Here is a 25190-nt window from a genome sequence, read left to right as displayed (position 1 = left end):
GAGCATTGTGGTAGTAGCCGAAATTTGGAAGCAAGGAGGGCTTTGGTGGTTTTCTTCTTTGTAGATCGTCGCCCACACGACATCCAAGAAAAGAAGAGGAATACAATAAAAGATCAAGAGGTTGTTGATTACAAAGAAAGATATAACTAGTATTTTTATTTCGCATCATACTAGTTTTCTTTGTATGGATTTTGAAATACCAAACACAAGAGGCTAATGAATATAAGTAATCGAATTTATGTTTTCGATTTTGTGTTTCTTTTGTTTTTCGAATTTGTGATTCAATTATTCTTTTTGGTTAAACCTAGGGTTACTATAAGGAAATTAAATATTAAATTTCGTCGAAAGGTTTTGTCTAGGAAATGGTGGATACTCCTATACCCAAGAAGGCCTAGTGCCTCGCCATGTTTAACTTGGAAGCCGATCTCTGAAATTAATATTTAATTGAATTTGTAACATGGATGGATTTAGATCAATAATGTTAAACATCGTTTGCGATCCAAGTCTAAATCACTAAGAACAGATAAATTGAATTTGGAATCAATAATATTAAATCCCGTTTGTGATTCCAAATTTAATTTCTAAAGAACATAATAAGTTGTTAGGAAAGATTCAAGACTTGTACAAAATTTTTATACAGAAAAACAAATACGATATTCCCAGTAGCAACCAACACTTCATATGTCCAAGTAAAATAATATCATGTAATTGTCATACACTTGTATATATTCATCATATATCCAAGTATTTTTTTTAAAAAAAAATAAATAGGGATCCTAGTAGATGTAATCTATAATTGAGTTCGAATAGATCAAAATTGAATCCATGTTTGGCATGACTTAATAAAGGTTAAACCATGCTAAGCCTAACCGAATCAAGCTAGATAGAAATAACACACCTGCAAACCAACTCAAGCATGACCTTGTGCTAAGCCCAATCTTCAAATTATAAAAATTAAAAATAATTTAAGAAATAAAAAAATATATATACATTATTTTTTATATTTATTTATCCTATTTTTTATTTTTTGAAAAAAAATCATGCCATCACAAATCATGTCATGCCAAGCCAGATTTGGCACGCCGCCTAAATAAGCCGATCAAGCCTAAATATATCTAACCCGGTCAATCTACCATATAATTGTACACAAAAAGATAGCTTCGGAAAAATTTTATACCTTGGACATACACTCGCAATTTTATTACAATGAATAGTTGGTTTCGTAAAAATGATCGGTGATGCCAGTCACTTTAGTTTTCTGGCTCTCATGGTTCTGGCCTTCTCAATCCTTGTCAAAGTTAGAGTCGGCCACCAAAAGTGAATATTTGAAAACAAATGTCAGCAAACCAAGTTTCTTTAGTTACGGGGTGAAGCGACTTTTGAGGCACTAAAAATCCCATATTTTGATGTTACGGGAGAGTAACTGGACTTGTCGGGGGCAGAATCATCTCCTAGATTTTGATCACTGGCAGCACCAGCCGGCTTTTTAGAGAGAAAGTTCCCAAATATTGGTGTTACAGTTCTTTGTTTTTCAAGTTTCTCATCTGAGTTTCTATGTTGACTATGGGGGGTAGCTTTCTGAGTAGTAAAATTTCCATAGTTTGGTCTATGAGACCCACCATCATTAGGTTTACTCACGTTCCCACCTCCAAATCTATGGTGATCACCAGAATCAGGAGATTTAGTAGTTCCCAAATTCCCAAATATTGGTGTTACAGTTCTTTGCTTTTGAAGTGTCTCATCTGAGTTTCTATGTTGACTATGGGGGACAGCTTTCTGAGTAGTAAAATTACCATAGTTTGGTGGTCTATGAGAATCACCATCACAGGGTTTACTCGTATTCACACCAAATCTATGGTGATCACCAGAATCAGGAGCTTTCGTAGCTCTCAAAGGTCCTTGATTTGGATCAAACTGATGCACTTGACCTCTTCTTATTGGCTCTTGCTGCACCTTAACATCATATCTTGGTGCTCTTGGATAAGGTGCTGCATTACTTCTGTTCATCACATTCTGATGCTGAAACTGATCCATCACTTCAGTTCGTTTGGCATATCGATTATTTTCAGCAACAGAGGGCTCATTGGACATACCTAAAGCAGATCTGGAAGAGCCTTGTCCTGCCCCTTGAGCTGTAAAACCAGCATATCGATTATTTTCAGCAACAGAGGGCTCCTTGGACATACCTAAAGCAAATCTGGAAGAGCCTTGTCCTGCCCCTTGAGCTGTAAAACCACTAGCACCTGGAGGAAAAGGATCCTTTTGATGAAAAATGCCACTGATATTCTTTTGCATTGAATGAGAATGAGAAGTTGCATTATTCGTATTAATGGTTTCTGCTAGGGCTTCATCCTCTGTCTCCGGAAGGGAATCAATAGTCTCCCATTTTTCTTCGCTTAGGACTGCCTCTCCATCTTGGCTTGCATTGCTAGCTACTGCATCTGTGCGAGAAACAGTACCAGGTAGTCCTTTAGATACTGCATCCACAACCTCGCTGAGTTTCTTTCCAGATTTCTTTGTACAAAACTTCATGTGTCTAACTATCACGTAAGCTTGCCCAGAAACCACATGTGGACCACTTTCTACATTTGCAACGTCTTCAATCTGGCTTGGAGAATGTCCAACAAGGTTACTAAGTAATGATCATCAATGGAATTAATATTTAACCAAAAACATGGGATGAAAAAATGAATCGTCGCTTAGTTCTCAGATTGCTTCAATGGGTTAGTAGAAAACATCAAAAATAGGGCACTCACCAGAGGTAAAAGCCGTGATAGGAGCTCATCCAAATCTTCCCCTTCTTTGCCTGTTGACACAGCTGTGCACTGTTGCCCCAAAAAAAAAACATCAGAATAAGTGCATGAAATACACAGCCAGAAGTATAATAAGTCTCATACATCTCTTTTGACCTGCCCAAACTGGAAATCATGTCCTTATTTGGTTTCAGATCTGGTTCAAGTAGAAAAGTCTTTGTACTCATTATTACATTAAGGCCAGATTTACTTGGGCGGAAATATAGGAGGGGAGATGAAAAGAGAGGGAAAGTATGGGAAAATATATTGCAGATGGAGCATGAATCATTCATTTACATTTTTTGTGAACTCATTGGTCTTTTCTACTTGGAAAGGGATGGCATCTAAAGGTGTTTACAGGTCAGACGGGCTTTTTAGCTCAAATCCAACGCTGAATTTTTCATGTTTTTTGTCTTGAACCGAAGACTTAGCCCTGTGATCATTTTATCTTACATTTTCCATGGTTGCCAAAAAGAATACGAACCATTCTAACTAGGTATGGATACAGGCACAGTTGCACCAGGAAAATGTGAGCATCTGTTCGTTTAATTTAAAGTTTCCACAATATAACATTTTCAAGTACTGCAATTGCATCTTATAAACTTGGTATAGTAGGATTGATTTTGAGTGAAATTCTGATCCATGTCTGTTGAATTTAGCTTGAAGGCTATACATGTGCAATGAGCTGGCATCAGGTCAGGTTTTGAAGTCAAAACATAATTTCATCTGAGGCCAGAGATAAACCAGAGAACCAACTGAACAGGTCAAGTTCTCAAGTTTCTTAAATGTCCTAGCAAATTGCAAAATGGGTGACTGTTCCATACATGTTGAACACATTCTAGATAGCTTCATGGCAACTTTTAGTATTCCAATCAAGATTTAAGCAGATACGGTTAAGATTAAGTCATGTCATGGACCCTTAACCTGAAAGCCATCCAAAATCGAAGCCAAACAAAAAAAATCCAAGTTTTCTTTTAGGTTGTGCGATTTGTTTAGTCTTATTGATTCTGAATCGTAGCAACCCTCAACTCTTTCAAAAGAGAGCTTTTAATCAAAGCTCAACTAACAACATTGTTTATCCATGTAAACTAGGTTAAACATTTATCTAATCGGTGAAGCTTATATTAGTTTCTTATTTTTATCATATTATGAATAATTTAAAATTATAAAAATTTATAAATTACTATATTTATTTATGTATTTGAATAAAAAAATAGAAATAAATTTCTAATTAAATTTTACATGAGTTCATAAATAAATTTATTCAAAAAATTTTCATCAACGTTGTTGAACATTAAGAAAATAGCTTACTAGTGTTCAAGCTTATTATTTTATATATTTTTATTAGTGAACGAATATAAAAGAGTTTTATTGAATCGAATACCAAGTTCGTTCATGAATATACCAAGGTTTAAAATCTCGACCTATACCAAAGTTTCAGTCCCAGATTGGAACAATACTATTTCGATATCGTGTCATTACAATTTCAATATTTTTTTATTTATATATAGTAATTATTAGATAAATATATTTATGGTGTATACTTTTAAAAAAAAATTGTATATTGATTTTATATAAGTTCTCAATTATTGAAGAACTTAATATTGTTAGAAAAATAATTAAATATAATTTTCTTTTAAAAAAATTATTTTATCAATAACTCGAATTAAAATTAATATATTTACCTTACTAATACCAAAAGGAGTGGCGAGAATTAGATGAAAGTATTGGTTACAACATTCTGCTTAGATCAACTTCATAGTTGTACAAAGATACTGCTTTATATAATAATAATTATATACATTAACTATTTATTCATTTAATTAATTATTAATTTAAATAATATATATATTTAAAATAATAAAAAAATCAGAATATTAGTAAAACAGTACAAAAATACAAAATAAAAAAAATTATCAAAATATAAATCTTATTTATTAGAAATTTTTTAAGAATTTTTAAATAAAATTTAAAATAGAAAAAATTCAGAATATCAACTAATAAAATTTATTAATTTTAAATATATTTTTTATATATTTTATTGGGATAATTTAATTAGAGTTTTTGAAAGCCTATTTGAAGTCATCTAGCGACGCTTTCAGCGCACAGTACTTTTGCAAAGAGTGCTCGTGTCGTGGTTCCTTATGTCGCGCATCTGTCGTGATTCCTTCTGTCACGTGACGTGTGAAGCGTGCTCAATTCCTTATGTCACTTGATGCACCGTGCACGCGAAATTGTCGCGCATACTGTACCGGTTTCACTCCTATGTCCACGGTAAAAATCGTCCGTACTGCCCGACACAAAATAATATTTTAATCGTTGAAACATTCAACCCTACTCTTGATCACTTATTTCATACTACCCATGCTACTTGATTTAGGACTCCCAACAAGCTCAAACAAGTTCCACTGTCATAGTCCTTATAAATGATTATTCCAAGCATCTCCAATGCAGAGATCAATTGATCATCTTAGCTAGCAACCTCGTTTACTCGGACCAATTATTCTTCTAGGCTCAAGGGTCATTAAGCATATTTATAGTAATGCAATCCAAGGAAACGAATACCGTTCCGTGCCGGGCTGCACGGACGATTTTAAAAAAAAAAAAAATCTATAAAAGGCACCAGAGATCGTGATCGATCAATAGTCGAGGCGAGCACCAACAGCGAGGTGAGCAGTGGCAAGGCGAAGCGATAGCTACGAGGTGGCAGCGGCGAGGCGAGCAGCAGTGAGACGAGCAACGGTGAGACGGCAGCAAGGGTGGCGACCACTCCGAAGGTATGATTTCCCCTATTCGTCGGCGTGCCCATCTCAGATACGTCGCAAGCGGCGCCAGACGCCTTCGACTACACTGGACCCTGCAATCAGCTATTGTCCGCCGCTGCGTTGGGGTGTCAATTCGGGTGGGTCAGGTCAGGTTGGGTCGGGTTGAGTATTTTTTTTTTTTAACCCAACCCGAACCCGACCCGAACCCGAGTTCAATCCAAAACACCTCAACCCGAACCCGACCAACCCAATCAACCCGAACCCGACCCATATAACCCGAAAATCCGATTAAAAATGATTTTTTTGGGTTATTTTCCCTATAATTCTTCACTTTTATCTCAATACTCCATCATTATCATACAAACATGATATTAATATACATAAAAACATCTAAATTTTTAAAATAAAATTTGATTTAACCCCAAAAAAACCCACAAAACCCTATATTTAAGTCAACCCGGGTCAACCCAAACCCGAAAATGCTCAACCCGAACCTGATTTTTTTCAGGTCGACTCGGGTTGGGTCGTCGGGTCAGGTTCATTTTTGACACCCCTACCGCTGCGTGCTCCTGTGCCCTAGTTTTTTTTTTTAATATTATATTTTAATTTTATTAAATTAAACAATTCCTAAGTGTAGTACAAACAGTCTTTTATAAACCCTAATTAAACTATCCCAATAAAATATATAAAAAATATAATTAAAATTAAAATTTTAATTAATATTCTGAAAAAATATTTTTTAATGTTTTAAATTGTATTTAAAAATTTTAAAAAAATTATAATAAACCTGATTTATATTTTTATGTTAATTTATATATTTATTATAGATAATATTTTTTTATCTTAGAATTAATTTAAATTTTGAATCCATGAATATTAACATATTTAATCTTGTGCAATTCTGATCATTATAAATTGAGAAAAATGAATTAATATTTTTAGGAGATTGTTTCAAATTTTAGAAATTGCTCTTTATAGTTTATATATTTAATTTGTAAATTTACAATGATAAATACATACTTGATATTATAAAATGATGATCATTATCTGGAAATGTGTATTATTCTTAATTTTTGTATAATGCATAGGTAATGACACCAAAACAATAATCTCATGATCCAGCTTGGAGACACGCATGTCGATTAGAAAATCGATTCCATTGGCAATGTTTACATTGCGATATGATTGGATGAGGCAGTGGGGTCACACGTCTAAAACAACATCTTTCTGGTGGATATCCGGATATTTCTAATTGTCCAAAAGTTTTTCAAGAAATTTGTCGTGCAATGAAAGAGGAACTTGATGGCAAAAAAACATTAAAGTATAAACAACGATGACACAACGTGAACTTGTTGATAGCCGAAGCTCTAAAGAACCAATCTATGATGAAATGAAAGGTCATGGAGAAGTTCCAAATGACGAAGACTTTTTAGCAGCTCTCAATGCCTCTCGAACTCAATATGACTATGAGCAAAATATGCGACATAAAAGTGGCTCTTGGTGTCAGTGAAGTGGCTAAACTACTGTAGCAACATTAGGAAGGAGTGCAAGTGTTCGTATTAATTCAACACATGGTGGTATTGGTCATTTTTTCCTTCTATGGAGTGAAGACGTGTTTGATATTGATCCACTAGCATTCACAGACAAAGCTAGCAAACAGACTAGGATTGATGATGCATATTCAAAAGAGAAGAAGAAATCAATCGGTAAAAGTATTGCTAAATTTTTTCATTTTAATCATATTCCCCCTAATGCAGCAAACAACACATACTACCGTAACATGGTGTCCAACATCCAAAAATCTGATCCTGATATTCAACCTCCGACTATATATGAAATTGTTGGTCCATATTTAGATGAACAAGGAGAGGAGATCAAGACTTGGATCCTATCATGCAAGAAACAATGGAACTTAAATGGGGTTACATTGATGTGTGATGGCTGGACAGGACCTACACGGATGAGCATTATCAACTTTCTACTATACTGCAATAGAAAAGTGATATTCATAAATCTATTGATGCAACTACAGACTATCATGATGCACCCTACATATATCATTTGATGGATAGTGTAGTTCACAAGATAGGTGCAGAACATATAGTACAGGTGATTATAGATAATGGTACCAACTTTAAAAGGGTTGGAGAGTTATTGGAGCAAAAGTCTCAAATATTATTTTGGACACCATGCGCAACACACTGTATCGATTTGATGATGACAGATATCGGTAAGCTCGATATAGTGAAGAAGGTAGTGAAAAAAAGGTCCATCTTTAATAAAAATTTCTCTATAATCATCATTGGGTTCATGGATTAATGAGGAAATTTATTGATGGGAAGATTCTGCGACCAGGAGCGACTAGGTTTGCCACTCACTTTCTCTTGTTAAAATCGTTGAATCAGAAAAAAGTCGGATTGAAGGCCATGTTCTCTTTTGAGGATTGGGAAGCCTCTCGATATTCTAACACAACCGAAGGTAAGGAGGTGCAAAAAAATATTATATCTATCAGATTTTGGGACTATATCGCAGATATTTTTATAGCAGTAAAACCATTGTACATTGTTCTACGTAAAGTTGATATGGACAAGAAGCCACAAATGGGCAATGTTTACCGCCTAATTCATGAAGCAAAAGAGGAAATTAAAAGGCGTCTACAATCACCGACCAAATATCAACGTTACATTGATATAATCACTACAAGACGGGATGATCAAATGGAAAAATCTATTCATTTGGCCGGTACATATTTTTTAATGATAAAGAATTTTTAATATTATTATTAATCATTATATATGTTTAATTATTGTAGCTATTATCTCAATCCGGCATATCAATACCGTTATAATCTTGGCACAAATGTTGACAAATGATGATTTATTAGTGGCTCTCAGACATGTAATATCAAGACTACATACAAACAGAGAATCAATTACTAAGACTATTAATGAAAGTCGATTATTTCGAGAGGCATATGGTTCTTTTAGCGATCCTATTGCAGTGTCATGCAGATATAAAATGGATGCAGATAAATATAGTAAAAATTATTACTAATTATTGTCAACAAATATAAATACTATTTTAATTTTGTTCTTATTTATCTTACAGCTGAGTGGTGGTTACAATATGGAAGATCAACTCCAATTTGAAAAAATAATTGCAGTACGAATTCTCTCACAGACGTCTTCAAGTGGTTGTGAAAGATATTAGTCAACTTTCTCCCTCATTCGTACAAAAGTACGAAATCGTCTTTCTTATCGTCGATTGGAGAAGATTGTCTACGTTCATTATAATATGCGTCTTCAACTAAGAGCAATAACAGAAGAGAATGAAGAACAAGAGTGGTGATGTAGACCCATTTGATATTAAATTTGTCCAAACTGAGAATGACCTAATGATGGATTGGAGAGCTGTTGAGGTTGAGAATCCATTATTTAATGAAGCAGGAGACCCACCATGACCATCTCAATTTCTTACTCAACAAATTGAAAAAATACAAGATAGAGGAAATATCTGTGAGGAAGAAGATGATAAAGCTTTTGATCAAGAATTTTGATTTTTTGGATCTCGGTCTAGACTTTCTCAAACATCACAAACCCAACCAAAGTCTATAGATAAAAGCAAAGGCAAAGCTCCTGCAATTTTTAATAAAAAGAAAGAAAAAGACAAACCTCCTGCTTTTACGGGAAGGGGTCAATTGAGAATTAGAGAAAATCCACTCGATGCAATTAATGAGCAAGAACATGATAGCAATAACGAAATATCATCACATTCTGACATTGTAGTCCGACGAGAAGTTCAAAATGAGGATAGTGATGTTGATAGTAGTGCAAGTACTCATGGAAGTAATGACAGTGGTGATGCATCTAGTGGTAAAAATTATGTTCCCTCTACTCTAGCACCGGAGCCATGCACATGTAAGATAGATTACACACATACAACTTAAGATTATGATCATGGAGCTGCTATTTAATATCAACATCGATATAAGGGTGGCAAACAAAAGCAAGCTCATAATTATCAAGATATGCGGGAGAGTTTAGCTGAGATTGATTCTGGTCGAAGTTCATCATACTCGCAACCTTCTTATTACAACTCTGATGCATCATATGGTGATCCATCATACCAGAGCTTGGAGACATATCCTTATCCTTATCCTATGCCTGTACTTGTACTCGTTCCGATTTCAGTGGTGCCAGTTCAAATTCAACATCCAGTGATGAATTACGACACACTAATGGACATGTGAAGAAATTAATATCAATATTGCATGTCATGGAATGATTATTTAATCTGGGCATTGGAGAATTATGGAGTCGACCTAAGCAGAATGTTATAAGAACCAATGCTTTCATCTCATTCACGCGACTCCTTTTGGTATTAATAAAGTAACATATTATGATGTATCAATTTTAATTCAAGTTATTAATAGATCAATTTTTTTTTAAAGAAAACTATATTTTATTATTTTTTCTAACAATATTAAGTTGTTCAATAATTGAAATTTTATATAAAATTAATATACAACTTATTTTTAAATTATATACAATAAATATATTTATCTAATAATTACTATATATAAATAAAAAAATACTGAAACATTATCGACATGGCACGATACAATACCGAAATCGTATCGTTCCGGTCTGGGACCGAAACCTCGACACGGGTCGAGATTTTAAACCTTGATGCAATCACTTATGGGTTCCACTCATCTCTTAAGAGCATTAATGATATTACTCTTTTATATATGTTTTGTTTGACTATAGTATTTTATATTCATGAGTTCCCATTGAATTTGTTGTCTATTAGCAAACTTACTAAATCTTTGAATTGTGTCATATTTGGTGCCACTTTTGTTTATATTCAAGATTTGAGGATCAATCAGGTGATTAGCATAAGAACAAGTCTCATGGAATTTGTCTGCAAATTCATTAGTTCTTTTGACTGCATCCTCTCCTCTTCAGATTTATAGTTGTGTTGGTCACCTTGGTCGTTAACACTAGAAGTTAATGGTTCCTAGTGTTTGCTGTCTTCAATCTTTCGATTGTGAGTTGTGTCAATTACATAAACATGTTAGGTCATCTTTTACAGGGAGTGTCCATAAACGTATTTCTACACCTTTGCTTTGCTTCATCTAGATGTTTGGAATCCTAGTAGTGAAAGTTCAACTGTTGGTTTCAAATATTCTCTAACCTTTTTCAATTTTCGCTGATGACTAGTCTCAAATAACATGGCATTTCTTAAAGAAAAATTGATCTGAACTATTTTCTATACTTTTGCTCTTTTGTGTCGAAGTCTACAACCAATTTAACATCTATCAAAGTTTTAAATAGAATAATACTAAGGAATACTTTTCTCACTCATTCTAATCATTCCTTTCAAACAATGGTATCCTTCATCAATCTCCATTTCCATATACGGCTCAGCGGAATGGTGTAGCAAAATGAAAAGGCAAGCACCTAGTTAAGACTACAAAACATTCTCTGGGTAGATTCTCTATACATGCATGTTCCCTATCCTTTTAAGCCACTTGGGGCTCTCCTTAATACTTGTTATCTTACTAATTGTATATTATCCTCCACTCTCCATGGTTAAATTCTCTATACTACTCTTTCTGCATAAGGCTATGTGCTCTATTTCACTAATGGTATTTGGTTGCACCTGTTTAGTTCATCAATTATCTCCTAAGTCCATCAAGTGTGTTTTTCTTGGGTGCTCATGCCTCCAGAAGGAGTATTGTTGTTATTGTCCTTGATCACATAGAGCCTTTATCTGATGTAATTTTCTTTGAGATTTCTTCTCTTCTTTTCTTCCACACCATCTTCATCGACTGATGTGGAGGGCATCCTTCCTATCCCTGCACCGTTATCATGTTCATCTCCTATAGATATTCTTGTGACTTAAGTTGCCAAACTCTCTCATCTAGAGCACCTACTTTATGAGTGTAAAACCAAAGGTGACACCATGAAAATGCTCTAGTGCCTCCTTTAGACACTATCCCCATGCCGCCATTCCCCGTTGATTTGGATTTTCCCATCGCTTTTAAAGATACTAAAAAAAACTCTACTTCGCATGGCTTATTAGCATATGAACTTCCTTTCTCTGTAAAATGACTAAAATCAAGTGCAAAGGGAGAATATAGAGCCATGTCTTATTAGCATATAAACTCATTTGGTAAAAGAGTTATGACTGAGCTAGGATTTACTCCTATAGAGCCAACAAAGCTTTAGTGTGATCAAACTCATAGTCTATGAGAGGACAAAGCATATAAATTGATTATCACTTCATTAGAAAGAGTGTAATGTAATGGGATCTTCACTTCCTTTGTTTGTCAGTTAGCATATTGCTTACTAAACCATAAAAGAGGCTAGAGGATTCAACAAACGATTCACTTCCTATGTTTGTCATTTGTCGCATATATTTGAACCGACTTAAGGAAAAGTGTTGGGACAGATGTGTAAATATGTAAATCATAAGGGCGTGTTTGTAATACCACAGTCTATCAATAATATTTGTAAAAGATAATGGGAAACTACCTAATCTTATTCATTTTGGAGAATAATCATTAAATAACCCTTCACGTAAGCCTCCAACAGAAATATATATATTTTAAAAGTATCATAACACAAACATTGAACATCAATTCCAGTAAGCAAGGTTAAGGCCAGCAATAAAAAATCTAAAATGTGAGTCAAGTATTGTCACTTGATGATTAAAGAAAAAAATTAAGGTGTTGAAAATGGTCATTTTCCATAATCCATAAATCTGTCTAGCTAGTCGTGATAATCAGTAATGAATGACTGAGGTTAAGCTTTTTGATGTGGTATACGAAGAAATAAGAAATACCTCAAATCAGATAACAGCGGGGCCTAGCATGTATGTATGTGTGTGTGTTGGGGTATATAATAGTAAACGGATGAACTAAATTGTAGAATACAAAGTGAGCGCGCTAAATTAAAATTGGATTCAAACTAAATCCCACGGGTAGACGCGGAGATAAAGATTATGTTAATTCAAACCGGGATTGATTTGGAGTTGATTTAGTAACGTTATAGCTGAATCAAGTTTAAGGTTTAAACGTATCCTTTCATTTAAAATGAATTAGGGTATTTTGAGAAAACCTTCTCTTTCCTTTTTTCACCCTTTTCTCCCTACGCGCGTTGCAACCCCCGCTGTATCTTCGTCCATCCCTCTCTTTTATTTTTCCCTTCCTCTTCTTCCCCATTTTCTTCTTCTTCTTCTCTTCTCCAACGGTAGTAAACTTGTAGTTTTTTCATCTCCTCTTCTCAAGCACAAGAGAGCTCTTTTCTTCTCCTTTCTCTTCTCCGACAAACAAGAAACACAACATCAGCTATTGCCCTCTTCTAGCAACAAGAGCAGCCTCACATCTTCTTCCTCTTCTTGTGTTTTCTAAAGTTTTGCTAGCACCGCAAGAAGAACCCTATTTTTCCTTACCTTGGTCTCTTTGTGTCGTTGTCGAGCTCACCGAAGCTAATCAAGATTGCTGACGAAGAAGGTAAAACCCTCCTCGTTTGCTTCTTGCTCCCTGTCTTCTCCTCTGTTTTTCTCAAAAGCAACCGTCTTCGTTTTATTTTTTCGAACGAGCAGCCCTTTACAAGCAACTCTTTTTTCCCCTTTGTCCAACCACCACAACAACAACAAGAGGAGTAAGTTGTTCCTTTCTTTCATGTTTCACTAATTGAAGGAGAGTTGTAAAGTCTAAACTTTATGTCATTAGGTTGTTAGTTAGGATAGTTCTTTGGATCGAAATAGAGGTCTCATATGTAGGAATCCTAAATATTACGAGGAAGCAAGACAACAAATGATTCTTTGACTTTGAGTCGTACATAAGCTTTGGAGATCGAAGCATCGTTGTTTCAACCAAGGGTTAAATATTTTGTGTTGTATTAATTTTTTAAATTTATTGAATTCGCCCCTTCACCCCCATTGAAAATCTTGACTATGCCATTGGATAAGAGAGATGCTGAAAATTAATTGTAATTTCTCAATTATATACTAGCGATCGTGAAATACATGAATACACGTAAATTGTATAAGAATAAATACTACACTTAATCTTAGCCAAAAGACCACCTATAAATTGGGTAAGGGTGCGTCATACCTATACAATAGTGCAATGCAAGGATGACTCTAGCTATCATACACACGTGTTTTGTGTGTAATATAATACATGAATACATATAAATTTTATAAGAACAAATAATACACTTAATCTTAGCAAAAAGACCGCCCATAAATTGGGTAAGGGTGCGTCAGACCCATGCAATAGTGCAATGCAAGGATATCGCTCGAAAATCCCAACAGCAAGTTGCTATAATGGACTCACCCTTTAAAAAAATTAATTTAATATATCATACTTAATCTTAGCCAGAAAGTCGAGAAAAGTACGTTGCTTAAAAAAAACGGACCAAGGTATTTATAGGAGCTTTTATGCTCGCAGTGTTATATATATATATATATATATATATATATATATAACGTTTGTCAATCTTAAGATGTGAGACTAAAGAGACTCTAAATTTCTAATTGATTAATGAGAAAAATTCTCAATAATGTAGCTGAGTTTTAAACTCTAGATCCTTTATTGATTAATGAGAAAAACTCTCAATAATACATCGCAGTTAAGTTTTGAACTCTAGATAATCAGATGCGTATATAGAAATTACTAATAAACCTTAGAATTATTTTTTGTGTGAATAGAAAAAAAGGACATTAATGTAATTTCATTTTGGGCTTCACCAAAGATAGTTAGGGTCCAGATTCTTAATATATATATATATATATATATATATAAGCATTGCTTAAAAAGTATTAACACTAAAGTAAGCACATACTACAGGAATTGAGTGATCAAATGCTTGACTGAAGTACAGATACACACATAGTAAGGTAAGTCAACTAGTGGCCATCACACCAAGAATATGCAGAGAACAGTCATCAAAAATGATGCAGGATGCAGCAGAAAAACTGAATTATTGAAATAATAAACTAGATATATTTGCCAATAGCTTGAAAAAAATTTGTTTGAGTCACTTAAAAACTGAAGCAAACCAGAACACTAAAAACGTTTTAGATGTGATTAAGAACACATCAAAGAAAAGTGAAGACAGAAAGTGGAGAATACTTATCTGAACAATTTGGAAATGTAGAAATAAGAAAACCTCTGCTTGACAATAGTGGTGTAAAGATATATAGTGAATTACCTTAACCCTATAACCCCGCTCCATCAATCTTATAACTGAATCAGCTTTAATCTTTAGATCTTTTAGTTCCTGTAACATAACAATATTGTGTTTTAACAAACAACAGTGAACCTGAATAAGATAATGCATCTCGCCATCTCCTTTTTGACAAATCAGAAATTTAAGTTAGCATGCAGGAAAACACGCATGTCCACCCCTAAATAGTTGGTAGATGCAGCTTTTTATCATTGTCATTATTGAAGATTTAAAGTATCAGAAGTAACTCTAGACATTTTAATAACATTTTCCAACTAAAGTTATATCGTTTATTTTTATTAAGCGATCTTTTACATTTTAGCTCTTCCAGTACCATTCATGCACTTAAAAATCTGATTAAAAATCGCCATCAAAATATTTAGTTTACCCCAAGGAAGGAAATGTCGTTCCGTACCGCCTGGCATAGACGGTTTTTACCATTCCGCCGAACAACCGAAACCGGCACAGGAGGCATCCTTATCTCAACGGCGCCGGAGGAGACGCCGGGCGCCTTGTGCTGGAGGAGTCACGGGACGCCTCCGGCGGCAACAGAAACGTCCCGCGACGCCTCTGGCGGCACCGAAAGCGTCCTGCGACGCCTTCGGCACAGAAGGCGTCACGCAATGCCTTCTGGCGTAGAAGGTGTCGCCAGAAGAGTCCGGCGCCTTCAGATGCGTCTGCCAGATGCCCTGCGACGATCGATCATGGTTTCTTTTCCCAATTATTTTATTTAATTAATTTAAACAATTCCTAAGGATGTGTGATATTTCGAACAAGTTTTTATAAACCCTAATTAAAGTATCCTAATAAAATATATTAAAAATATATTTAAAATTAAAATAAATTTAATAAATTTTATTAATTAATATTCTGATTTTTTTTAATGTTTAAATTTCATTTAAAAATTTAAAAACATATATAATAATTCTTATTTATATTCTAATATTTTTTTATTATTTTGTATTATTTTAAATTTCATTTAAAATTTTAAAAAAATCTTTAAAAATTAGAAAATTCTAATTTTTAAAAAAAAATCTAATAAATTATATTTATATTCTGATATTTTTTTTTATTATTTTATATTTTTTTACTTGATATTTTTTACTATTTAAAATATATATTATTTAATTAATAATTAATTAAATGAATATATAGTTAATTTATATAATTATTATTATATATAAAGTAATATCTTGTATTAATTTATATACTAATTATTATAAATAAATCCATTTTAATTTGAGTTGTTTAAATAAAACTATTTTTAATTATTTTTTCTAACAATATTAAATTATTCAATAATTGAGAACTTATAAAAATCAATATACAACTTATTTTTATATATATCATAAACATATTTATCTTATAATTACTATATATAAATAAAAAAATATCGAAATTGTATCGGCACGGCACGGCACGATACGATACCAAAACCGTATCGTTCCGATCTGAGACCGAAACTTCGACACAGGTCAAAATTTTAAACCTTGGTTTACCCTAACAACTTTAACATAATGAAAAATTTTAGGCAGTAGATATGTCTGTATCAAGTGTTTTTAGAAATAGCAACTCAGTATTTTCTGTAAGAATGCAACAACTGAGAAACTACTTACAGTTTTCCCTTTAAATCGAACTTCTTTATTCTCTCCCTTCCGTAATGTAACTGAAGACTGCAGAATAAGTTCAAGTGCATAAATGAATATAGGAAAAACAATAATGGAAAATATCCTCAATCAAGTATCTACTAGAATACTAAAAAGACACATTTTTAATCAATGCAATACTGCATGATCATCTACATAAAATAAACACAATCAACAAGTATAAGGATCCGTCAAGAATACTAAAAGAAAACACATTTTAACCAATACAATTTTGCATGATCATCTATATCAAAATTTGTTTACAGTGATTGAACCTTACCGCATTACATGTCATCAAACTATTGTCTCAGGGAAAAAAAATCTCAGCACAAAGATAGTAGATCAGGAAGAGAAATCAGTAAAAGATACAAAATGCAGGGCAAAAAAACTCCTTAGAGATTTAAAAGAATAATGAATTAAGGCCAAAAACACTCATGGTGTTCAATAAATCTTCAACTTCAACAAATTTATCCAGTAAGCTAATACATTAATCATTTGTTGATCCATGGCAAGTACAAACATAAAAGTGCATCCATCCTCACTCTCATTTCTGCTGCATGACAGATTTTGACGAGCCGCTCTTCATATCAGGAAAGCAAGATATGAGAAGGATTCTTATGAGATATGAACAGGAGTGGAGCAATATGTGCAATCACTGATCAATGATTCAAAAGAGCATCCCATCTAAGGGATTGGATATATAATTAACAGCATTTCCTGGAAGATGTTCCTACCAACTAAAAACAAGAAAACTAACTTTCTGGAACTTGTTAGCAAAGAAGAGAAAAGAACCAACCGATTTTCCCTACCTTCTGTGAAAAAAACTGAGAGAGCGATATCAGGTAACTATATGACTTCTAGTTTTACTAATTCCAAATCAGGAACTTCTTATTTTGAAATGTAAACTTTTCATGCATTACATAAGTTGGCAAATAAACATAAGACAACAAAACATGAAACCTAGCATTTCATAATTCAAATAGAACTAGATCATATTCAAGGGAGGAATAACAAATACAGCCTTCCAACATGCTCAGACCTAACAAACATGCAATTAATGACCATAACATTGCAAACATGAATCTCTAGTTCTCATACAAACATCCTTACAGCTTAGATCAGCTGTCATCAAGCAATTAATGATCACAACTTTGCAAAGGGATGTGAACCTCAAGTTTTAACCTAAGCAAAAAGAAAAGGAAAAACTCTGATTTGTCATTACAATAAATGAATGGCATGTAAGTTATTATTCCTAAAAGATCTTAACCTAATAAAACTGTGTTATAGAGCTCAGCATGCCAAGGGAATATGAAGCAGCTTTAAGGGGAAAAAAGCAGAGATGATGAGGTAACCCAAGCACCCAAATCAATTGATCAAAAAAAAGAACTTAGATACTAGTGTAGTTTGAAATTGGTTGTATGTCACATTTATGCTTAATATTGTGAGAATATGAACAATTAGAAAATAGATTGATGGAAGGCAAGCTTGATTGGAAGTTGAAACAACCTACCCTGTATATACAGGATAAAGAAGAAGGATCTTAAAATTGACTTTGGTTTAACATCTCCAAAGAGAGAAAATATGGATATTCATTAATCTTGTTTGAAGGATAATGATGATATTAGCCTTGAATTGAAGAATATTGGCTTTCTCATTCTATAGTCTTGGTGGGTCCAGGAATTATGTCAGATTCAATTATGTTTGTACCCCCAAGTGGGCAATTCTTCCCATATCAAAGCTTTTTCCCCTTTAAAAGTATTAAAAATTGGATAATTATAGAAGAGCACAATTAAAACAAAACTATATAAACTAGATATTAAGTTATGGATTAGCATTTTAATTTTCTAAGCAAGTCTAGATTTTGCTGAAAATTTATTCTTTTTCTCAAAATCAATGTTGTCTGATTAAAGTAAAGTTTTCTTCCCAACCATTTGTTACAAATTGTCATTATAAACTCTATCCAGGAGCTTCTTTACTTATTGCATGTCATCTATAGAATAAGAAAAAGTCATTGAAATAATCCACTAGTTCAGCATAGGCCAGAGCATATGACTCTAATAAACATAGTCCCAGATAGTCACTTAAACCTCTGTGTAAGCTCTCTGATTACTAAGTTAATGATCTACAAGTTCTTACTTGTTTCATTCTAACCTCGTTTGCATCTTCTGTATAAAATTAATGCATCCCAAAACATCATGGATAAGTGACGAAATAGAACTGTATAATCACTAATGTACCATATAGAAGCTCTGACAAAGAATCATATACATGTCGAGCTGACCAGCAAATACATTATATACAGTAAGTCTGCAACATCACAAACTCCCCAAGACACATTTGCCTCAACAAATAGAATGTGCATCCCCATTCTTAACGTAAAAGAATGCTTTACATAAAGCCAAATTTATGGATCTAAATCAGTTTCCCAGAAAAAAATGTATATCCCATTGCTATCCACCTTGGAGATCATTTAGATTATATTAAAATAATGTCCAAGTTTTAAGGATGGATTGGAACTAATTTCAGTATCATTGCTGTTACAAAATGGAAAATTAGCATCTGAAAGAGCTAAAGTACTGATTCAACTGTTGCAAAGTAATAATTTGTCACTCATAAGTTTTACATAATATGCAGAATAATATACTTGTCCTTAAAAATATTGAAATTACACATCTTGAATGACTGATAATTGTAGGGATATGAAATCAGTAGGTCACTTCCCTCACATGGCCATGGTGGAAATACACTCATTGTATTGTATGAACTGCATAGATCTAGTTTATTAGGAAAAAACAATTTTACCTTGGTCTTGGCCCGTTCCTTTTCTTTTACTTCTCGTTTGTACCTTTCTTTATGGAAGTCCATGATTTTACAAACAGGTGGATCGGCATTTCCTTGAACCTACAACAATGGCAGCAAAAATTAGTCAACTGTCATGTAAAATTAGAAAATGCACATAATGTGATAAAAGGAGCACTATTCCATTTACACGGAAAATTTAGAAATAGTAAAGGAAAATGGCAGATATCTTTCATTAAGCTTGATTTAAGACATTTAACAAGATGTTGTAACAATAAAGATTTTAATCAAGAGGAAAGGAAGATCATCATGGTAACAAAAGAGGATTGATCTGATAATCCAAGAGTCAACCCACTCAGTTATTAAGCAAGTTAGGGCTATGTTGCACTTAAAAAATGAGCTGCTAAAATAGTATGCAATCAAAAGGGAGGAAAAAATTTCAAGTTCACATAGTCAACCAATCTAAAAAAGCATGAAGGAATGCATTGAGGGACAAGGATAAAAGCAAAAGATGATGGAGGTTTACATAATTGGATGTTGATGAAGACACAGACCGTGATGGATAAATGTGAACATCTTCGACTTTGAAGATGAGTTCATCTCTCCAAGATTTCCAAAGAAAATAGATGATTTCGAAGTAATGATGCTATAATTCTCTTCATTTTCTCTTCTTATTATGAGTATATTCATACTTGTACAAGCATTCTGGCACAAGAAGAATAATCAAACCCTTAGGAGTTCACTATTTCCTTTATCTTTTTATTTGACAAATCCAATAGTACTTAGAATCCATAAGTGCAGAAATAAGGCCAGTTTTAGAGACAAACCCAAAGCGCTCATAGTGACTAGATGTAACAATCCAATCAGTAATTTGCACCTGGACCAGGGTATATGCAAGGAGAGAACCACATTTTCACTCTTACAAAACTTATTCAACACTCATTTAATTTTCCTTTCGTTCTCTACACAGCTTTTTTGTTATTTTACTAGTATGTTCCGGTATCCGATACCTTTGCGCCCACCTTTTGCCACGTCCCAAATTCCACCTAAAGCTGTTCCCCCCTCCCCCCCCTTTTTCCTTTGTCCTCCCTATCAAGGATAAATTTGGCACCATCCCATGCTTTGTATTATGCAAAATTATGTTACTACTTCATGGTACTATTATGTAGTTAACTGGTAGCATCCAACCAGCTTTCAGATCTTTAGAAATTAGACAGATGATCAAGTATCTCTCATCTAAGATTGGTTGTTTTTAGAACAAAAATATTCATTTCATAGCTTTCCTTCTTGTAGTTTCCATTTTCTACTAGACTGTCTTCGCTTCTAGTTCTTTGTCCCCTCCCTCCAATTTACCATGCCATTTTCTATTGAAATATATCAATTTCAGGATCCAACAAACAATCTCCAAAATTGATAGCTGGGTCAACAAAAACAGGAAGCAGTGATCTGATGTTTGGTGCAACTACCAGTAATTTTGCTCCTACAGTGAAAACCAGTAACAGCCAAAAGTAATTTGGAAGAGAAGCAATGGTGCCTCAAAGTAGTAAGCTTGTAAATAAGCCAGCACAGCTACTCAGATGGAATGGAACTGACACTCATTATACGTTCCAAAGTTTCTATATGGTGGTTAGTACAAATCTTTTAGAAAGTACCATAAATCACAAAACCACTTCAGTCAAATTAATCTACTTACACATGTTCAAGATATACAACTGCAATCTGCCTACTATAACAGGAAGATAATCATACTATTATGACTAGGCCAAACATAATGAACCCAGCCAAGCTAACTGGAAGTGTCATGTTTAACATGGAATAGATTAACACCATTGTTTCTTTACTAGTATACCCATGCTTCACCCAGAATATGCTTAAGAAACAAGAATATCCTAAGAGTTCAACACACTTATCATCTAGATAACTAAATTGGTTCTTTTTATTAAATGATGCAAGACCAAAGATCTAATCTTAATCAATACTCGTACAGATTGTGAACAAAGCCTATCAAAGAATGATGTTTTAACAAACATGCATAAATCACTAAGGGAACAAATACTTCATCATGAACAACTTTAAGATGATAGTAATTTAAAGAACATTACAGTTGAAATCAAAAAGAAGGAGAGCTTTGCGCAACGGTAAAGTTACTATCGTGTGACCTAGAAGTCACAGATTCGAGTCTCGAAAATAACCTCTTGTAAAGCAAGGCAAGGTTGTGTACAATAGACCCTTCCCTAGAACTCCGCATTGGCGAAAGCTTTGTGAACCGGGGCTGCCCTCTTTTACAGTTCAAATCGATATTTAAAAAGTAACTAGAAAAGCTTTAAGTTCTATCAATCAGTGTAAAAAAAGGAGCAGATGCAATTAAAATGTGGCTACCAAATGAAAAATCCAAATAAAATTGTATTTTACTTTTGAGGAAGGGGAAGGTCAAAGACTGCCCACGGTGTATACTAATAGGTAGAACAAGTTACATAGTTACAGTACTAGAAGGGACAGGATAATTTACCACAGATCAGAAATGCATTTAGTTATTAATAATGGAAATTAAACTCTATGAATGGTCATATGTACCTCAACCAAGTCAAGATTGAGCTTCTTTGCACGATCAAGTGCCTCCCTCCTTGTGACAATCCCATGTCCTACAATTTACACTGGAATGATTAGTATACATTTGCATTCATACTGGATAGGAAAAGAAAAGGTTAAAGTCAAAGTAAATAATAATCATATCTAAATAATTATCAGTTCTTATAGAAATTCTAATAAATTTTTTTCCAAAAGACTGATAACAGAAAAAGGAAATGAAACTGAGAGGATTAATAGTAGACTCACTCCATCTCTTGAGCATCAATCACTTTATTAATGGCAAGCATTTCTTACTAATTTTTTTTTAAAAAAACTCCGCATATAGTAAAAGGGCATATATTAGAACATTACATGTTCTAAATCAAAGCCTTACTAATCAAATTCTCATAAGTAAACAACATTCAATCACACCATGTGCACAGCTATTTAGGATTGGCTACATTGATCTTCTCTAATCATTAGACTGTGTAATTTATGTTCATACTAATTCAATTTTAATTGTGTTAAGTAGAATTTTCATTTGTCTTTAAAATGTTTTTGTAACATTTATTTTTATAAGATAGTTAAATAATATGTATTTACATTGCTTTTGAAAATAAAAAACTTATTCATTAAATATTTAATTAATGGCTCACAATTTACTCATCTATAGTCTTCTTCTCTTTCTTTTTTCCGATTTCCTTTACAGGGCCTTCATTTCAAGTAATAAAATAAATCACAATTAAGAATAACATTACACTATTGGTGTCAACAAATGTCTCCAATAATTGATTTGCAAAATTATATAGCACAAAAGACCAAGATTTGAAATCTCAGCACTTGCTAGAATTTCAATCTTTTTCAATAGAATGGTACAAGTTCACTACCATGTTGGAGTGCTGACACATGGTGTTGGAGGTGGAGAGAGAAGGAAATGAAGAAGAAGAGAAGGCAACTACATGCCTAGGGATAAAGTTTTAAAGTATTATTCCATGCAAGTGTTTTGATTCCACCGAGAATCATATAGTTTCAAGTTTCAACACTGTATTGTGTTGGCACTTAGCAAGGTTTGGCATATCTTGAAGCATGTGTAAATGAATTTAGATGAGTTTTATACCTTTACACCCATGAAATTAGTTTATTAACTTGTAAAAATAGCCTTTAACTTAGTTTTTTCACTTATAAAAATAAGACTATAGCAATAAAATGGAATATTGAATTAAATTGTACTGTAGCATTGATGCTCTACATATTTCAGCATGTATTAAATCAAGCAAAGGTAAATTTAGATTAGTTTTTATCCTCTTTCATTTAGATTTTCTACCTTTAACAAAACTATACCAATTAGTAATTGAATTAAAAATTGTTTTATTAATTTTTCACTTCAATATTGTCGACATGAATTCATATAAGTTTTACTCGTATAATCTTATTTCACTTAAGTTATTTACTTTTAAAAATAAAAAATTAGGAATTAAATAATCAATTTAATTAGAATTTCAAAGAAAATAAAAATAACAAACATTATTGGAATTCATCTTAGCATGCATTGTAATGTGTCAAGATGTGTCAAACTCCAACATAACACAATAGTCATTGGCACAATCACCATAAATGGCATAAGAGTGATTACTCATACTGATGAGCATCACATTTTGATAATTTACATATTTCAACCATACCGCCTTACACAATATGAGATTTCAAACCATGAAAAGTACAAATTTTCATTGCAATGGATAGGACAAGTTAATGCAAAGATAACAATCCTAGGCAAATAATTGATTAATCACTTACACACAATCAATTAGAGTTGGCAATCTTAAACATGACTAACAAAGATGAATCTCGAAAGTGATATGACATGACCTAAATATATAAATGAATCAGCATGAATTAAACCGTTTATGAAGAAAATTAATTTAAAAATAATAATGTTTGTCTTATAACTTAACCTATTAAATAGTTAAGTTAATCATACACTATAATTTTTTAAAAAAATATAGTTATTTTAATATTGGCTCTTATAGTTCTTTAGTGACCCCAACATAAAACAAAGTGAATTTCCACCCCTATAATCAATCCAGGTAATCAAAAATAAACTAAGAAATAATCAATAATATGTCAAAAGAGATAATTATTTAGGATTCATGTTTCATGGAGAATAAAATTCATTGCGTACCATCATCAGAGACAAGCCGAATAAATGAAGCGGTGATTGATTCATTAATTCGAGGCCCTGCATGTGAATCTGAAGATGGTTTATCCTTCGGTTTAAACTGCAATACATTCAATCAAATCACAAGTAAGAGACAGTGATTAAAAATCAATTTGCAAGAAGGGCACAAGAATCACCTGTACTGGAGCTGCAAAGGTTCTCTCGGAAGTATACATAAAGTTTGACGAGGGACTGATGGCAGAGCATGGCCTAAAAGGGTGCTTCAGGACAACAAACCTCAGCTGCCGATTATGTCCATCCAGCAGGGCTCTAGAGGCACTGGAGATGTGGGAATACCATCTCGGATGCGCCTGCAAACAGATTGGGTCAGGATCACACTGAGGTTGATCCAGAACCGATCTGCCGGCAGAAAACCCTGATCCAGTCTGGCCTGGTAATCCATAGCATTGGCTGAAAAGTATCCTCTTTGACATCCATATTTTATCTGGTGCTCCGACTCGACGGGATGCGAGGGAGGGAAACATCGACCGCTTTGTCCTTAAGAAACAAGAAAAAGAACAGAATAAGCCGGCGAGTAGGGGAGGGCTTGCGGCGGCTCTCGAAGTAGCTGCGGTTGCTACGCGAGAAAGGACAAGGGGAAAGGAGACGAGGGGAAGGAAGACGACGGTTACTTGCGCGACGGCGGCCTTCTCGACCGGGTGATCAACGGGCGTCTGGTGGTCGTGCGGCTCGCGATGGGCACAGGAGGCGACGGAGGATGCGCGGCTCGGTTCCGCAATAGAAGAAGTCGTTTGGGGAGAAACAGGCTAGAAAAAGGTGACTCACATGAACCGGTTCGGTTTAGCACAAATTTGACTTGGTTCCCTTCCTGCCTTGTGCGATAATAATAAGTAATAAAAAAATATATAATTAATAATTTATGCTTATGATTTTAATAAATGAAAACTGAATATAAATATTTTTAATATATTAAGATTTGTAAACTCGAACCTAGTTGGTACATTTATACACAAGTAGATGAAGTTGGTGGACCTTATTAATTACTACAATTTATAACAATCTAATAGAAATAGAACCACCAATGAATATTATTTTGTTCAATAACTTATCGAGTTTGGTTGCTAATGATAAATTCAAAGGGAATCAGAAATTAAAAAAAAAAAAAAGGAAAGTGGTAAACATCACGTGTGTCTTTTAAC

The 25190-nt window shown here is 33.6% G+C and overlaps 1 protein-coding gene and 1 pseudogene across 1 annotated transcript; both read right to left on the bottom strand.

The window, feature by feature from the left end:
* Window positions 1–1086: 1086 nt before the first annotated feature.
* LOC122002379 (translation initiation factor IF3-1, mitochondrial-like) lies at window positions 1087–24788 on the bottom strand. The gene is made up of 9 exons (XM_042557528.1): window positions 24663–24788; window positions 24168–24528; window positions 23995–24091; window positions 21819–21886; window positions 19248–19346; window positions 16416–16472; window positions 14785–14853; window positions 2757–2825; window positions 1087–2604 (listed from the first exon to the last, which is right to left on the bottom strand). The coding sequence occupies exons 2-9, from the start codon at window positions 24513–24515 to the stop codon at window positions 1357–1359; spliced, it is 2055 nt and encodes a 684-aa protein (XP_042413462.1). The 5' UTR covers window positions 24516–24528; window positions 24663–24788; the 3' UTR covers window positions 1087–1356.
* Window positions 13824–13969, bottom strand: LOC122003252 (annotated as a pseudogene).
* Window positions 24789–25190: the final 402 nt, after the last annotated feature.

The sequence above is a fragment of the Zingiber officinale genome, chromosome 7A (assembly GCF_018446385.1).
Source record: "Zingiber officinale cultivar Zhangliang chromosome 7A, Zo_v1.1, whole genome shotgun sequence".
Classification (NCBI taxonomy): Eukaryota; Viridiplantae; Streptophyta; class Magnoliopsida; order Zingiberales; family Zingiberaceae; genus Zingiber; species Zingiber officinale.
The sequence above is the reverse complement of the archived record's forward strand: the minus strand, read 5'-3'. Positions and strand labels throughout refer to the sequence as shown.

Bases quoted from the DNA above. Each gene is read 5' to 3' on its own strand.
- LOC122002379 (XM_042557528.1), bottom strand. From the start codon at position 24,515: ATGTTTCCCTCCCTCGCATCCCGTCGAGTCGGAGCACCAGATAAAATA. The intron at 24,092-24,167 runs GTGATTCTTGTG...AATGTATTGCAG, and splicing joins CCTTTGCAGCTCCAGTACAG to TTTAAACCGAAGGATAAACC. The intron at 19,347-21,818 runs GTACATATGACC...CCATTGTTGTAG, and splicing joins TCAATCTTGACTTGGTTGAG to GTTCAAGGAAATGCCGATCC.